Below are 17,596 nucleotides of genomic sequence, written 5' to 3' on the forward strand. Positions count from 1 at the left end.
AGTAAGCCAGACCTGGATGACAAATGTGGGACAGAGGGGTGGCTCGTCTGGCTTGGGGCTACAGGAATAGTGCTGACACCACCGGAGAATGCTGACTTCAAAGAACGCCCCCAGCACAAGCAGCCTCAGTGCCGAGCGACAGCATACGAGAAAGGTTCAAAGGAGCCCTGGAGGGAAAAAAAGCCTGACAGAGAATTAGGCAGGCATTCAGAAATGGGGGAGCAGCATGGACCTCATACTCGCCGAGAGCCAAGTTACAGAAAACTGTCACATTTACTAGAGGCTTCCTGCACCCAGGCTGACGGGACAGCCAGCTGCTCCCTGGGACGCTGATACTGAAGAGCTGGCCATTTCACTAAGCAGGCTATTCACCTGCAATGTACTGTGAAAGCATGAGCTCTCCAAGGACTGTATCACTATCGCTGTTACTGCAGAAAGCACCTGTGGCAAAAATGCCGGCTGAAGAGACAAGAGGAGTGTAAGGAGCACGTTTCCTCTCCCTTGCCTTGGAACTTCCTTTATCTGCATAGTGAAAACGGAACTGATGGAAACACAGTGGCTTCCACAGGAGAACAGAGGCTCCTTGGATGGGCTGCGATAGCAGCAACAGTCTTGTGCAAGGACACAAGGCGGCAGTGGGAACAGCCGGCAGCCTCCACTGCAGGCTGGAATGAAGCAACACCGTCTTGTAGCGTACGTTACAAAGCATTAGCCTTGGCATACAAACTTGAACAGAAGGAAACCCACTCTCCCAGCTACACCTGCAGCTGTGCTTTGCAACACAGTGTTTTACATGGATCTCAGATCATCCAAGCTTGATAGTTCCAGGTCGAGTCAAGGAAAAAAGAAAAGTCTCCTCTTACACCGTGTCAGTTTCCTGGCATCAAGTATTTCACACATACCCGTCTCCCTCATGCCTTTTTAACATGGCAATGCAGGCACCGAACTGCCCGTGGAAATGCATGGAGAGTCAATCCCAGGAGAGGAGGATTCTAAGTAAATAAGCAAAAAGCAACAAGCAAGTTGCCCTGTTACTGACACCGCCAGTCTCCCACCACCAGACGGCCGGTTTCATTAAGGCGCTTCAAAGCCTGACAAGGCCGCTCGGAGGGACTTTCTCCTTCTACAGGACTTCCCAAATTCACACCTGTCACAAGAAGCTCCCCAGGGACAGGGCAGGCCCTGCAGTCTCCTCTGCTGAGCCCCGTACCGTCCTCGGCTTGCTTCCACTGCTGCACCGAGGCCAGAGTTACCAAATCAAAAGAGAAAGGGCGAGCAATGGTGCAGTTACACTAAGCAGCACGGTGGATGTACTCACAGCAAAACACAAAAACCTCGGTGCAAATGTCCTTCTCCTCACCTACACAAAATTTAGAACAGGAGACTGGAGAGGCAGCTTGATTCTCTCCACCTTACTCATTCTCCTCCTATATCCGATTCTGCGCAATAGAGCTTAGAAAGGTCTAGAAATGGGTCTGGGGTACGATTTGGGTAGGTGGTATATGAGTCGGTGGTCGCGATCTCCCCCTGCCGGAATTACCTTTTACTAAAGTTCACGATTTCTTGGCAGGTAACTAAAAGCTGTTCCAGTCGACTCTCCCCGGTTTCCATTAATCTCATATTCTGACATTTCAATACACTTCTACATACAGAAGACTGGTCAGATACAAAGAAACCTTTCAAACCCTAAAGTTATTACCTAAGTTTTAACAATGGTTCTAGCCCCTTCTTCTAGCCTTGGTACAGGAGGTACAGAAGATCTCATAGCAGCTTTTACTGTGCAACTATAAGTTTCATTAAAAATATTTCTTATCCTTCTATTTTTCAATTTTATAAAATGATTTTATAAAATCAATTCATCAAACAAATAAAGTCAATCAATCTTAACTTATTAACAAATCGATAACAACCTCTCAAGTCCGGAGGGATTTCTGGCCGGCCGGCTCCCGCTTCCTTTCAGCGGATCATTCAAAGTTCTGTGGGATTCGCTGCATGTCACTCAGTTAGGCGATTCGAGAGTCCCTCCACGTCAGATCCTTCACCGGATCACGTCGGGGTCACCAATTTGCGGCAAATGAAGAGACGGGACGCAGCTTGATGCAAGCAAGTTGTCGGTTTATTAGTGATTGTCTTACAATTATATACGTTTCTACCTTCTACATATTACACACTGATTGCTTAAATCTTAAGCGTAAAAAACACTGATTGGTTGATATTTAAGGCACACCGTTAAAACAATAGGAACTTACTAGTTTACCTTGACATAGCAACAATTTCTATTCCAAAATTAGGGGGTTTCCTTATGGGCGGCTTTCTTGATTAACAAAGTTACATATCGGCGCTCTCCGTTCCCTTATCTGGCTACTCGTTTCTCTGTCCGTCTGGTTGCCTCCTCAACTGTAACGGCTCAGGGGTCTGCAGTTAGCTTGTTCCTTTGTTCCCAGGGCTTGTGCCCTACAACTTCTAACGAGTCTCTATTCATCAGGCTATCAGTACTTGGACTCTTGCCCTTGAGGCCTTCTCCTACAGACATGCCCATTTTGAATCTTGCCACCACTGACTTCGCGCACCAAGGAGACGCTCAGCTGCAAAGCAGTCAGGTTGCCGATACCCCAAGCCCTCCCAGCACACTGGGAGCCAGTCTTGTGATGTGCTCCTGCAGGTGCACTGCTCTGGCCTTTTAGCCAAGCCTCTCAGCTCAGAGTCCCGCCCTTAATCAGCCAAAGCGCTAGAATGAAAACAAACCACCCACCTGCAGAAACCTGGCTCTTTGCAGGGCTTCTGCCTCCCCGATTCCCTTGTCACACTCTTCCCCACCCTTGTCGCCTCCCACCCACGGCGGAGCCCTGGCTGGAAGCTCTCCCCTCTTCCCACCTCCCTGGGAGCCTGCCCTCCAAACCCACTGCTCCCAGTGGCACTGCAGCTGCAAAGAGAACAGGGGACAGTGGCTCTTGAAGTCTCAGCGGCAGGGACACAGTGAGAATCTGAAGGCTTTGCTGAATCCCTTTGCTGACGCTCACAAGAGCCCAGCGGAGACAGTAAATTATGCCATTGTGCAAGCTACTTAAGAACCATACTCTGTCTGCCTGTGGCTGTACCTGCTCCCGATTCCTTGGCTTTACAGTCCAGCTCCTCGGTAACCTGTGGGAATGGCTTTCAGTGAACAGTGAAACAAGGACAATGTGCCGATCGTGCTGATGGGAAAACACAATTCAGTAGGTCAGCAAGACGTGCTGCGAGAGGATGCGCCTCTCTTACCACGTGCAACACCCTGCTCGACTTGTGATCGCCCGAGCCGCTGGCTCCATCAACACCCACAGGCGCAGGCCCCGTTGCTGCCCACGTTCTTGCCCTCTCCTGGCACAACATCCTGCTGCGAGGAACTGGGTGCAGGTCAGCACTACGTGCCTTTGCTGTGGATTTCAAGCCTCAGCTCTTTTCCTACGGTGCTCAGCGTTCCCAAATGAAGGTTTTCCCTTCAGAAACAAGCAAAACAGAGATAAAATGCTGCATATAGCCTAGAGAGGCATCCCTACTCAAGGCGAGAGCTGTGCCAGCTGGTGCTGCACGGCAGAGCTCAACGGGCCCTGGGCCGTCCAAGATTAACGGAGTCAGAGAATTACCTCACAGTCACATCTGCACACCGCCTACAGAAGTCAGCCTCTTCCAGGCTTGGCCTGAGTCAGACCGTGGCCAGCACTGCCAGGTGGGCACGTTGTTCAAACTAGCCCTTGGCTGTCGGGCTCTTATCTGTCTCCCGGAACGCACTGTGAGCCAGGACCAGAGCCGCCCGTCACCGCCACCACTGGTGGTCATCACTTGAGCATTGTGATGCAACACAGGTTAGAATGCGGGGGGGGGGGGACGACACACTACTGGCGACAGGGGGAGCACATCACCACCCTCCACCCCAAGATGACAGTCAGTTCCTCTTACCCTCACAGAGTGGTGGCATGCTCACCTCTTGCCTCTGTGCCATAACTAGGATACTGGTCATTTACACGCTTACAGGTCCACAGTAAGTAGATAGTCAAGCAGAGCTATTTGTGATGTGCTCATTTGTGTGGTTTGGGTGGCTGAAGCTGGGGTTTTTGTTTTATGATATACCAAAATGTTGGGGTTTAATCCCAGCCGGCAACCAAGCACCACACAGCTGCTTGTTGACTGCCCACCACCCAGAGGGGTGGGGAGGAGAATTGGAAAGGAATGTTCAAAGTCGAGGGTCGAGATAAGAACAATTTAATAATTTAATCAGAAATGTAAGTAAAATTGACTAGATACCACCAAGATTGAATTCTTTTTCAAATGTAGTTGCATTATCCCAAATTAACTTTTGAATTTCAGTGGGGAAGGTGCCCTCTGCACCTTCACTTCTAATTGCTGCTACCACAGATTGACCCACAGCTGAGCTTGGATATAAATAAGAGTTAGAGAAACAGGATTTTATTTCTCCCAGGGGGTTTCCCCTGCTCACGGACCACCCCCCCCACCCCCACCTCCAAGCTGTGACCCACCACTATACTGTGGAATGCGGTTGCCACGGCAAGTGTTTGATGACCTCGTGACTAGATCACAATAGAACACATTAGCTCACACCCCATGTGACATTTGCCAGGTGCCTTAAAAAAAACGTCTTGGGATGTTCCCAGTCTTAGACGTTACAGTACCGAGTGTGCCAGGCAAGTGCCAGAGGCAAAGACGACTGGGAACATTAGGGACTGCTACTACCGGAAAGGGATACAAACCCCACAGGATAACGGTAATAACAGCTACTAGTCTGTTATTCAACCTCGCAAACCAAACGCTACAACAGATAGCAACTAGAAAGAGATATAAAGAGGGGGGCTGCCTCCCTGCGCACACAACCCTTAGGAAAGGCAGAAACCAAGAAGGCCTGGACGTCTCCTTTGCTGTTCTCACTTGTTCTCCACTTCACCCCCAGCGTTTGGCCTCAGCCCACCGGCGGAAGAGCCAGCCTGCCCTGAACAAAGACGCTCCACACGAGGGCCAGCAAGTTCACACAACAAAGACCGATTCTGAGTCAACGTGTGAACCTCACTTGAGCCACGACATGTGGAAGAACAACCGGCGTGACTCGCAGCTTAGCTGCTCAGGCGAAAACTACTACCATCACTCCAGGAACATCCCCCATCCTCGGATGGTCCGCCACATACCAGGTAAGACTTGCTGAGAGACCACACAGAGAGCCAGGACAACTGCCCTGGCACGCACAGAGAGAAATGTGAGCGTAACCACCATTTTGTTCCAAAATACCCACTGCTGCCGTTTCCCATTTCTAAGAGGAGCATTTCCACAGAGAAAGCTGCTGCCTTCATTTCAATCGACTGAGCAGCCTTACCTGTCCTCAGCAAGCAATAACCTCAGCTTAGCCGCACTAAACTCTTTACAAGGTGCAACTACTACTCTTGCACCAAGACAACAAGTAACTGTTTCGGCTGTCACTGCTTTCGGCTTAGTATGTGAACAGAATCAAGGTGCTGAAAATCCTCCACCAGCTACTTCGCAGCACTGCTGCTTTGCCATGTGAAACCCAGTTGGACTGGTATTCCACCAGAAAAACAGCGGCTCGTTAAGAAATCCCTTTGAGCCTGGCTAAGAAAGGAGGGTTCCAATCCTTCATTAAATGCCGCGGCTCTCATTGAAAACCACAAGCCTCTTCTGAAGACACACGGACAAACGACACTTTTCTCCTGATTGGCACCGCTCAGGGAGTGGGCTTCCCCCCACCTGCCCACTCTCCAGGTCGTACCTGGAGCACCATTACTCTTGAGGTAGCGGCTGGTCACACCGTCCTCCCTAACAGGCTGCTTACGGCCCTCTGCCACCTACCCAAGTATGCCAGGTTTACCCAGGGTTTACACACCGTTCCATCAGCCCTGTATCAGGGCCTACAAACTTCAGGTCCGATACCTCCCTTTTCCATCCTTCCAGCACAGACTCTCCTTGGAGATCACCTGCCAAGTTAACTGCACGAGTTTATTGTAGGAAAGACTGTATCCTTTGGTTTCTTGCACAGGATTAAACAACACTCTGGTCTGTGCTGTAAGCAGCAGCCTGCCAAGAGGACACCCAGAAGGACGTGCCGATGTTCCCGAAAGGCTTGGGAAGAACTCTACTGTGCCTGGAAAGGTAAGGGGGTGGGGGGTGGGTAGGGGGGGGAAGACTTGGCTCTTTACTGCGGCACATTCTCCCTCACTTCTCAACACTGTAACCTGAATTGATGGTCTCCGATTGCTAAGGAGGACAGCGCAAAACCAAAAAGAGGGATGTCAGCATCCCACATGTAGAATATGAGAGCTTGGAAGGGAAATGGTGTCACGCAGTACGACAGCTAAACCATAACTGTATCGTGTTCAGATATTTAACGCTACTCTGCTTTGGTAGTGCCGGGGAGAAAACATCGCACTATACAACAAGCAAGCCCAGGAGAAAGCCTCCTCCCCTCACACACAAAGCTTCTTTAGATTACTTACTGCCAGCAGTTCTACTTGGGCTGACACCGTTCTCTAGAAGCAACACACTGAGGTTCAGATCCAACTTTGCAGCTGTGCTCATAAATTCCAGTAAAGGATTCCTGCTGCCATAACTCTTTAGCCTCAAGCTGCAGCCTTAATGGCTTCCTCACCTGACTTCCACCAGTAGTTACCCGGCATCACTCTCATTCTCCTCCAGCGTTACGCATTTGCCGTAGATATGTACTGCAATCTCGGCAATGTGTAGTAGAAGCTGTAACAATTAACCTAATGCAGTTAGCCTACAGGTGTTCCTGTCCAAGCGAGCGACAGTTTCAGATGTGTTTTCTGCTGCACTCCCTTGCTGGGGACTAGTGTTAGCCCTACGTTTCACACTGCCTTTAAGCGCTGCAGAAATGGAGTCAAGCCACTCCTTTACACGTTGCTTTCTCTTTTGGAAAAGCTTCTGCAGAAACGATACCAAGCCTCTGCACAACCTGCACACAGAGTGGGACTCCAGGACACGCCTCTCACCCAGCATTCCTCCCCATCCGTCAGCTCGCGCGACCGTGCTCGCGTCCAGGGGAGTTCTGACCTCTGCGATGTGGATCGGGAGATTAAGGTAAATCAGGAGTGCTACACGAGATGGCTTCTTTGTTCAGTTTCAACGCCAACTAACTCTTGGCAAATGCTTTTCTTAAGGCAACAAAATACACACCCAAAAGAGCTACTCCTTTTAAAAGAGAAAAAACCACCTTAATATTTTTATAGCACTCTAGTGAAAAAAACAGGGATCACCTGTGGGGAAAGGAAAGCGTGTCAAGGCAAAATGCCAGAAGTACTGGCAGAATCGGATGCCTTAATAATACTCATCCTTTCACCTTCCACTGAAGTCAACAGGCTGAGCTGAACGAGGGAACCCTACGGTATCCAAACCTCACAGATCACACAACTTTGGCAACTAACACTACTGCCCTTCACCCGACTCCATCCACGTTTCCTTTCTCCTTCTAGATAGGTCATCATCTTGTAGCACCAGCAGTAGTACCTCTCCATAGGCATCCTAGGCATCAGGAGCCAGCAGCTACCTGAACCCTTTCTTAGAGCTTCTGCTATCAGACGCCTTCTCTTGACAATGTTCAACAGCATCGCAGACTCTACGTTACCCAAACATTACCTGTAACGACAAAGAGACACACACGACACACGTGCCCCTCTTTTTGCCCTCCAAGCATAAAAAATATCTGCCCGTGCTTCTTCCATTTTCTCCTTTTCTCCAGCTCTTACGGACACTAGTCCCACTCCTGGTGAGGACACAAAGACAGAGAGCGTGCCCCATGCCTCTGCAAAAGGCCTTAAAAGCACAACGAGAAACTCTAAATCTGATTTATTGTTGACCTCAGAGACACAGTTTTTATCTTCCTCTTGTGCCCAAGATGGCTTGCAAAACCCACAAAACCAACAACAAGTTACATGAGTAGCAGTCACCCGCAGGTGCAATGTCCTGAAATTGTTGTGCCTCAAGGCCACAAGCTCGTGGACTGCTATGCTATGGCATGCTGCAATGATAATCAACGTTTGGGGTGTCATTTTATCTACAATATAAAAATGACAGTGCCGGCTGGTAGCACCATTCTGGTGCACCATACTGGGTAAAACCCAAACATCCTTGGTTGTCATTTAATTTTACCAATCTCAATATTAGGCATGTCGTAAGTTGCTATTTGGGTAGAATAACACCCCTAAAATCCCCCAAACATATTGTACCAGGAATTATTGTATATAATACAAAGAGGTTGCTAAATAACTAGTGAGATTCTAGACTTCTCTTTCACAAGACAGTTTCAATTCCCAAAGAAAATCCATGAAAGTTTTTAGTGAAGAAGAGAACCCTCTCACATGAAAACTTCAGTTAGCTATCCCAGGGGGGCGAGCTTGCTGTGCACCCTCCTCGCTGCCCTAAGGATCTTTAGCTCCACCACTGCATGGTCCTTGACCTGTGCAGATGACCACAGAACAATGCCCAGTTGCTGGCTTGTGTGTACCTCAAGTCTCTCACCTTTGGCCAGCGCAATGTCTCCCCCTGAAAGAGGTGCCCTCCCACCCAAACAGCCACCCTGCAAAGCCTCCTGTTTGCCCGCCCCGGTCGCAGCGCTCCCCAGGGCTGAATGTTGTGGGAGTGAGGAGCAGCTTCCAGGACCCCTGGCCCTGCCCACACCTCTTCAGCTGCTCTCGTGGGAGCTGCTGGCTCCTGGAAGGTCTCTGCCCTCCCAGGGGGTTTCGCTGGCTCACGGGCCACTCCCCCCGTACGCTAAGATCCATCACTCCACTGGGGATGCGCTTGCACCCAAGCCAGGTGCCTCAGCGAGTATTTGTTGAACTAGAGCCTGGATCATCACAGAAGAGATCAGATTAGCTCATCCCCCACGTGTGACATTTGCCAGGTGCCTTCAACAAACCAACTGTCTTGGGATGTTCCCAGTCTTAGACATTACAGTACCGAGTGTGCCAGGCAAGTGCCAGAGGCAAAGACGACTGGGAACATTAGGGACTGCTACTACCGGAAAGGGAAAAAAAACCCCACAGGATAACGGTAATAACAGCTACTAGTCTGTTACTCAACCTCGCAAACCAAACTCTACAACAGATAGCAACCATAAAGAGATATAAAGAGGGGGCTGCCTCCCTGCGCACACAACCCTTAGGAAAGGCAGAAACCAAGAAGGCCTGGACGTCTCCTTTGCTGTTCTCACTTGTTCTCCACTTCACCCCCAGCGTTTGGCCTCAGCCCACCGGCGGAAGAGCCAGCCTGCCCTGAACAAAGACGCTGCACACGAGGGCCAGCAAGTTCACACAACAAAGACCGATTCTGAGTCAACGTGTGAACCTCACTTGAGCCACGACATGGGGAAGAACAACCGGCGTGACTCGCAGCTTAGCTGCTCAGGCGAAAACTACTACCATCACTCCAGGAACATCCCCCATCCTCGGATGGTCCGCCACATACCAGGTAAGACTTGCTGAGAGACCACACAGAGAGCCAGGACAACTGCCCTGGCACGCTCAGAGAGAAATGTGAGCGTAACCACCATTTTGTTCCAAAATACCCACTGCTGCCGTTTCCCATTTCTAAGAGGAGCATTTCCACAGAGAAAGCTGCTGCCTTCATTTCAATCGACTGAGCAGCCTTACCTGTCCTCAGCAAGCAATAACCTCAGCTTAGCCGCACTAAACTCTTTACAAGGTGCAACTACTACTCTTGCACCAAGACAACAAGTAACTGTTTCGGCTGTCGCTACTTTCGGCTTAGTATGTGAACAGAATCAAGGTGCTGAAAATCCTCCACCAGCTACTTCGCAGCACTGCTGCTTTGCCATGTGAAACCCAGTTGGACTGGTATTCCACCAGAAAAACAGCGGCTTGTTAAGAAATCCCTTTGAGCCTGGCTAAGAAAGGAGGGTTCCAATCCTTCATTAAATGCCGCGGCTCTCATTGAAAACCACAAGCCTCTTCTGAAGACACACGGACAAATGACACTTTTCTCCTGATTGGCACCGCTCAGGGAGTGGGCTTCCCCCCACCTGCCCACTCTCCAGGTCGTACCTGGAGCACCATTACTCTTGAGGTAGCGGCTGGTCACACCGTCCTCCCTAACAGGCTGCTTACGGCCCTCTGCCACCTACCCAAGTATGCCAGGTTTACCCAGGGTTTACACACCGTTCCATCAGCCCTGTATCAGGGCCTACAAACTTCAGGTCCGATACCTCCCTTTTCCATCCTTCCAGCACAGACTCTCCTTGGAGATCACCTGCCAAGTTAACTGCGCGTGTTTATTGTAGGAAAGACTGTATCCTTTGGTTTCTTGCACAGGATTAAACAACACTCTGGTCTGTGCTGTAAGCAGCAGCCTGCCAAGAGGACACCCAGAAGGACGTGCCGATGTTCCCGAAAGGCTTGGGAAGAACTCTACTGTGCCTGAAAAGGTAAGGGGGTGGGGGGTGGGTAGGGGGGGGGAAGACATGGCTCTTTACTGCGGCACACTCTCCCTCACTTCTCAACACTGTAACCTGAATTGATGGCCTCCGATTGCTAAGGAGGACAGCGCAAAACAAAAAAGAGGGATGTCAGCATCCCACATGTAGAATATGAGAGCTTGGAAGGGAAATGGTGTCAAGCAGTACGACAGCTAAACCATAACCGTATCGTGTTCAGATATTTAACGCTACTCTGATTTGGTAGTGCCGGGGAGAAAACATCACGCTATACAACAAGCAAGCCCAGGAGAAAGCCTCCTCCCCTCACACACAAAGCTTCTTTAGATTACTTACTGCCAGCAGTTCTGCTTGGGCTGACACCGTTCTCTAGAAGCAACACACTGAGGTTCAGATCCAACTTTGCAGCTGTGCTCATAAATTCCAGTAAAGGATTCCTGCTGCCATAACTCTTTAGCCTCAAGCTGCAGCCTTAATGGCTTCCTCACCTGACTTCCACCAGTAGTTACCCGGCATCACTCTCATTCTCCTCCAGCGTTACGCATTTGCCGTAGATATGTACTGCAATCTCGGCAATGTGTAGTAGAAGCTGTAACAGTTAACCTAATGCAGTTAGCCTACAGGTGTTCCTGTCCAAGCGAGTGACAGTTTCAGATGTGTTTTCTGCTGCACTCCCTTGCTGGGGACTAGTGTTAGCCCTACGTTTCACACTGCCTTTAAGCGCTGCAGAAATGGGGTCAAGCCACTCCTTTACACGTTGCTTTCTCTTTTGGAAAAGCTTCTGCAGAAACGATACCAAGCCTCTGCACAACCTGCACACGGAGTGGGACTCCAGGACACGCCTCTCACCCAGCATTCCTCCCCATCCGTCAGCTCGCGCGACCGTGCTCGCGTCCAGGGGAGTTCTGACCTCTGCGATGTGGATCGGGAGATTAAGGTAAATCAGGAGTGCTACACGAGATGGCTTCTTTGTTCAGTTTCAACGCCAACTAACTCTTGGCAAATGCTTTTCTTAAGGCAACAAAATACACACCCAAAAGAGCTACTCCTTTTAAAAGAGAAAAAACCACCTTAATATTTTTATAGCACTCTAGTGAAAAAAACAGGGATCACCTGTGGGGAAAGGAAAGCGTGTCAAGGCAAAATGCCAGAAGTACTGGCAGAATCGGATGCCTTAATAATACTCATCCTTTCACCTTCCACTGAAGTCAACAGGCTGAGCTGAACGAGGGAACCCTACGGTATCCAAACCTCACAGATCACACAACTTTGGCAACTAACACTACTGCCCTTCACCCGACTCCATCCACGTTTCCTTTCTCCTTCTAGATAGGTCATCATCTTGTAGCACCAGCAGTAGTACCTCTCCATAGGCATCCTAGGCATCAGGAGCCAGCAGCTACCTGAACCCTTTCTTAGAGCTTCTGCTATCAGACGCCTTCTCTTGACAATGTTCAACAGCATCGCAGACTCTACGTTACCCAAACATTACCTGTAACGACAAAGAGACACACACGACACACGTGCCCCTCTTTTTGCCCTCCAAGCATAAAAAATATCTGCCCGTGCTTCTTCCATTTTCTCCTTTTCTCCAGCTCTTACGGACACTAGTCCCACTCCTGGTGAGGACACAAAGACAGAGAGCGTGCCCCATGCCTCTGCAAAAGGCCTTAAAAGCACAACGAGAAACTCTAAATCTGATTTATTGTTGACCTCAGAGACACAGTTTTTATCTTCCTCTTGTGCCCAAGATGGCTTGCAAAACCCACAAAACCAACAACAAGTTACATGAGTAGCAGTCACCCGCAGGTGCAATGTCCTGAAATTGTTGTGCCTCAAGGCCACAAGCTCGTGGACTGCTATGCTATGGCATGCTGCAATGATAATCAACGTTTGGGGTGTCATTTTATCTACAATATAAAAATGACAGTGCCGGCTGGTAGCACCATTCTGGTGCACCATACTGGGTAAAACCCAAACATCCTTGGTTGTCATTTAATTTTACCAATCTCAATATTAGGCATGTCGTAAGTTGCTATTTGGGTAGAATAACACCCCTAAAATCCCCAAAACATATTGTACCAGGAATTATTGTATATAATACAAAGAGGTTGCTAAATAACTAGTGAGATTCTAGACTTCTCTTTCACAAGACAGTTTCAATTCCCAAAGAAAATCCATGAAAGTTTTTAGTGAAGAAGAGAACCCTCTCACATGAAAACTTCAGTTAGCTATCCCAGGGGGGCGAGCTTGCTGTGCACCCTCCTCGCTGCCCTAAGGATCTTTAGCTCCACCACTGCATGGTCCTTGACCTGTGCAGATGACCACAGAACAATGCCCAGTTGCTGGCTTGTGTGTACCTCAAGTCTCTCACCTTTGGCCAGCGCAATGTCTCCCCCTGAAAGAGGTGCCCTCCCACCCAAACGGCCACCCTGCAAAGCCTCCTGTTTGCCCGCCCCGGTCGCAGCGCTCCCCAGGGCTGAACGTTGTGGGAGTGAGGAGCAGCTTCCAGGACCCCTGGCCCTGCCCACACCTCTTCAGCTGCTCTCGTGGGAGCTGCTGGCTCCTGGAAGGTCTCTGCCCTCCCAGGGGGTTTCGCTGGCTCACGGGCCACTCCCCCCGTACGCTAAGATCCATCACTCCACTGGGGATGCGCTTGCACCCAAGCCAGGTGCCTCAGCGAGTATTTGTTGAACTAGAGCCTGGATCATCACAGAAGAGATCAGATTAGCTCATCCCCCACATGTGACATTTGCCAGGTGCCTTCAACAAACCAACTGTCTTGGGATGTTCCCAGTCTTAGACGTTACAGTACCGAGTGTGCCAGGCAAGTGCCAGAGGCAAAGACGACTGGGAACATTAGGGACTGCTACTACCGGAAAGGGAAAAAAAACCCCACAGGATAACGGTAATAACAGCTACTAGTCTGTTATTCAACCTCGCAACCCAAACTCTACAACAGATAGCAACTATAAAGAGTTATAAAGAGGAGGCTGCCTCCCTGCGCACACAACCCTTAGGAAAGGCAGAAACCAAGAAGGCCTGGACGTCTCCTTTGCTGTTCTCACTTGTTCTCCACTTCACCCCCAGCGTTTGGCCTCAGCCCACCGGCGGAAGAGCCAGCCTGCCCTGAACAAAGACGCTGCACACGAGGGCCAGCAAGTTCACACAACAAAGACCGATTCTGAGTCAACGTGTGAACCTCACTTGAGCCACGACATGGGGAAGAACAACCGGCGTGACTCGCAGCTTAGCTGCTCAGGCGAAAACTACTACCATCACTCCAGGAACATCCCCCATCCTCGGATGGTCCGCCACATACCAGGTAAGACTTCCTGAGAGACCACACAGAGAGCCAGGACAACTGCCCTGGCACGCTCAGAGAGAAATGTGAGCGTAACCACCATTTTGTTCCAAAATACCCACTGCTGCCGTTTCCCATTTCTAAGAGGAGCATTTCCACAGAGAAAGCTGCTGCCTTCATTTCAATTGACTGAGCAGCCTTACCTGTCCTCAGCAAGCAATAACCTCAGCTTAGCCGCACTAAACTCTTTACAAGGTGCAACTACTACTCTTGCACCAAGACAACAAGTAACTGTTTCGGCTGTCACTACTTTCGGCTTAGTATGTGAACAGAATCAAGGTGCTGAAAATCCTCCACCAGCTACTTCGCAGCACTGCTGCTTTGCCATGTGAAACCCAGTTGGACTGGTATTCCACCAGAAAAACAGCGGCTCGTTAAGAAATCCCTTTGAGCCTGGCTAAGAAAGGAGGGTTCCAATCCTTCATTAAATGCCGCGGCTCTCATTGAAAACCACAAGCCTCTTCTGAAGACACACGGACAAACGACACTTTTCTCCTGATTGGCACCGCTCAGGGAGTGGGCTTCCCCCCACCTGCCCACTCTCCAGGTCGTACCTGGAGCACCATTACTCTTGAGGTAGCGGCTGGTCACACCGTCCTCCCTAACAGGCTGCTTACGGCCCTCTGCCACCTACCCAAGTATGCCAGGTTTACCCAGGGTTTACACACCGTTCCATCAGCCCTGTATCAGGGCCTACAAACTTCAGGTCCGATACCTCCCTTTTCCATCCTTCCAGCACAGACTCTCCTTGGAGATCACCTGCCAAGTTAACTGCACGAGTTTATTGTAGGAAAGACTGTATCCTTTGGTTTCTTGCACAGGATTAAACAACACTCTGGTCTGTGCTGTAAGCAGCAGCCTGCCAAGAGGACACCCAGAAGGACGTGCCGATGTTCCCGAAAGGCTTGGGAAGAACTCTACTGTGCCTGGAAAGGTAATGGGAAGGAAAAGACATGGCTCTTTACTGCGGCACACTCTCCCTCACTTCTCAACACTGTAACCTGAATTGATGGCCTCCGATTGCTAAGGAGGACAGTGCAAAACCAAAAAGAGGGATGTCAGCATCCCACATGTAGAATATGAGAGCTTGGAAGGGAAATGGTGTCAAGCAGTACGACAGCTAAACCATAACTGTATCGTGTTCAGATATTTAACGCTACTCTGCTTTGGTAGTGCCGGGGAGAAAACATCATGCTATACAACAAGCAAGCCCAGGAGAAAGCCTCCTCCCCTCACACACAACGCTTCTTTAGATTACTTACTGCCAGCAGTTCTGCTTGGGCTGACACCGTTCTCTAGAAGCAACACACTGAGGTTCAGATCCAACTTTGCAGCTGTGCTCATAAATTCCAGTAAAGGATTCCTGCTGCCATAACTCTTTAGCCTCAAGCTGCAGGCTTAATGGCTTCCTCACCTGAGTTCCACCAGTAGTTACCCGGCATCACTCTCATTCTCCTCCAGCGTTACGCATTTGCCGTAGATATGTACTGCAATCTCGGCAATGTGTAGTAGAAGCTGTAACAGTTAACCTAATGCAGTTAACCTACAGGTGTTCCTGTCCAAGCGAGCGACAGTTTCAGATGTGTTTTCTGCTGCACTCCCTTGCTGGGGACTAGTGTTAGCCCTACGTTTCACACTGCCTTTAAGCGCTGCAGAAATGGAGTCAAGCCACTCCTTTACACGTTGCTTTCTCTTTTGGAAAGCTTCTGCAGAAACGATTCCAAGCCTCTGCACAAGCTGCACACAGAGTGGGACTCCAGGACACGCCTCTCACCCAGCATTCCTCCCCATCCGTCAGCTCGCGCGACCGTGCTCGCGTCCAGGGGAGTTCTGACCTCGGTGACACAGATCAGGAAAAAAAGGTAAAGACACGAGGGCTACCGTACATGGATTCCTATCACGGTATGCGTTCCTAGTTCTCTTGAGGATGGTGTGGGACTTCAATGGCCAGATTTCCCACCGCCACCACCCCCGTGGGGAGACTACTGGCTTTCGTATTTAGCATTTACTCCTTAGTTGCTCTCCCCTACCTGGAAGTTGCTATGGGCAATCACTGGTGGAACGACACAGCTGAAACTTGTTCTCTAAAAAGCAGCCTGTCAATCTGGCATGACACATGCAAGGGGCTTTCCACGTAGTAAACACTCTTAGCGTTTCCTTGCGGTGTCTCTGAAGTGCCGCGTACACGGCGCTCATGCAACATCACCTTTTGCAGGCTGGCGTCCTTTGCTCACACTGTGGCAAACCTGATGGGACACCTTGGGCTAGGCCATAAAGCCCACACTCACACAGCTAGGGCTAAATGGAAACACATGCAAAAACTGTCACGAATCAGCTTCTCTTCTTTCATGGTCACTATCCCGTACGTCTTCTAGGTGCTGGATAAAATCAGCCAACTTTTGGAGACAGACTCCCTTACCAAGATCCAAGAATGGTTTGCAAGGGCAAGTAAACAAGGTAACAAAGATACACACCTGCATCCCTTTCTGAGAAGCACGCGCTCTTGTACATTCACATCAAACCCTGAAATTCTCATCGACCTGAGCTGAGTGGCGTTGCCGAGGTGGAAGGAATTGGGACCAGCAAAGTGCGCTGGGCCCAGCTGTGGCTGCGCTGAGCAGTCAGGTGACAGCAGACAGAAAGCAGTCACTCACACCTCAGCGCTCTCCGGTTTGGTGCGGGGCGGAAAAACGCGCTCTCCCACTGGGGCTCTGGGCGGCTGGGGGCGGGCAGAAAGCAAACAAAATGTCTCTCTCGTGTCTTTAAGCCCTTTGAAAACGTGGTAAGGGAACTCCTGAATTCACCCCCAGACATCCAGATCAGCAGCAAGTGGGAATTTGAACAAAATTTCTGCTACCTTCACGTTTCAGAGAAAGACTTTGTGTTCAGCCTGGTGGATTGAGAACTGACTGAGAAAGACGTGCTGAAATCTGAGGAAGGTGCAGCAGAGAACATCAACAGCCCGACTCTGCTGAAGCCTCTCCCTCCACATCGGAGAAGCCTAGACGGGGAAATGACGCCGGCCACGTAAAACCTGCAGGGAGGTTGCCACAATGAGGGATAAGCTAAACCCCACAACCAGAAATTTTTGGGTTCTCCTCCTGTGAAAAAGGTAACTTTGTGATTGCAGTTGATCATGGCCAGCCTTCGACAAAAATGCTCCTAAGTACAAGCCACGCCAGGCAATTTGATACAAGTGTAGTTACACGTGTATCACATTTGATACAAGTTTGATACAAGTACCAAGTTTTAGCAGCACTGGAAACCCCTTGGAGAGCAACCTCCTTTTACATTGCGGTGCACAGTTTATACCTACAAAGACCATCAGGGCACTGGACTATCTCCCTTACGAGGACAGGCTGACAGAGCTGGGCCTGTGTAGCCTGGGGAAGAGTGAGAGGGCATCTCCTCAGTGCACATAAATATCTTTAGGGCAAGTGTCAAGAGGATGGGGCCAGGCTCTTTTCAGTGGTGCCCAGCGTCAGGACAAGGGGCGACGGGCGCCAACTGAAACACAGGAAATTCCATCCGAGTGTGAGGGAAAACGTCTTCACTTGGAGGCTGTCGGAGCCCTGGCACAGGCTGCCCAGAGAGGCTGTGCAGCCTCCTTCCCTGGAGATACTCAAACCCCACCTGGACGCGACCCTGTGCAACCCGCTCGAGGCAAACCGGCTTTAGCAGGGGGTTGCACGACATGGCCTGCACAGGTCCCTTCCAACCCCAGCCGTTCCGTGAGCCTGTGACATTCTGAGGTCTGCTCCTGTAAG

The 17,596-nt window shown here is 50.2% G+C and overlaps 1 protein-coding gene across 3 annotated transcripts; it reads left to right on the forward strand.

The window, feature by feature from the left end:
• Positions 1–2,154: 2,154 nt before the first annotated feature.
• LOC119144390 lies at positions 2,155–17,040 on the forward strand. 3 transcript variants are annotated; one of them, XM_037379728.1, is made up of 11 exons: positions 2,155–5,177; positions 6,038–6,150; positions 6,937–7,095; positions 9,249–9,483; positions 10,344–10,456; positions 11,244–11,402; positions 13,556–13,790; positions 14,651–14,763; positions 15,533–15,691; positions 16,205–16,286; positions 16,700–17,040. In XM_037379728.1, the coding sequence occupies exons 1-11, from the start codon at positions 4,640–4,642 to the stop codon at positions 16,729–16,731; spliced, it is 1,938 nt and encodes a 645-aa protein (XP_037235625.1). In that variant the 5' UTR covers positions 2,155–4,639; the 3' UTR covers positions 16,732–17,040. The 3 variants fall into 3 exon arrangements, with proteins under 3 accessions (XP_037235625.1, XP_037235635.1, XP_037235614.1); XM_037379738.1 differs by lacking the exon at positions 16,700–17,040 and having other exon boundaries at positions 2,155–3,842; positions 4,943–5,177; positions 16,205–16,641; XM_037379717.1 differs by lacking the exon at positions 16,700–17,040 and having other exon boundaries at positions 16,205–16,641.
• The last annotated feature ends 556 nt before the right edge of the window (positions 17,041–17,596 follow it).

This window comes from Falco rusticolus, chromosome 1 (assembly GCF_015220075.1).
Source record: "Falco rusticolus isolate bFalRus1 chromosome 1, bFalRus1.pri, whole genome shotgun sequence".
Classification (NCBI taxonomy): Eukaryota; Metazoa; Chordata; class Aves; order Falconiformes; family Falconidae; genus Falco; species Falco rusticolus.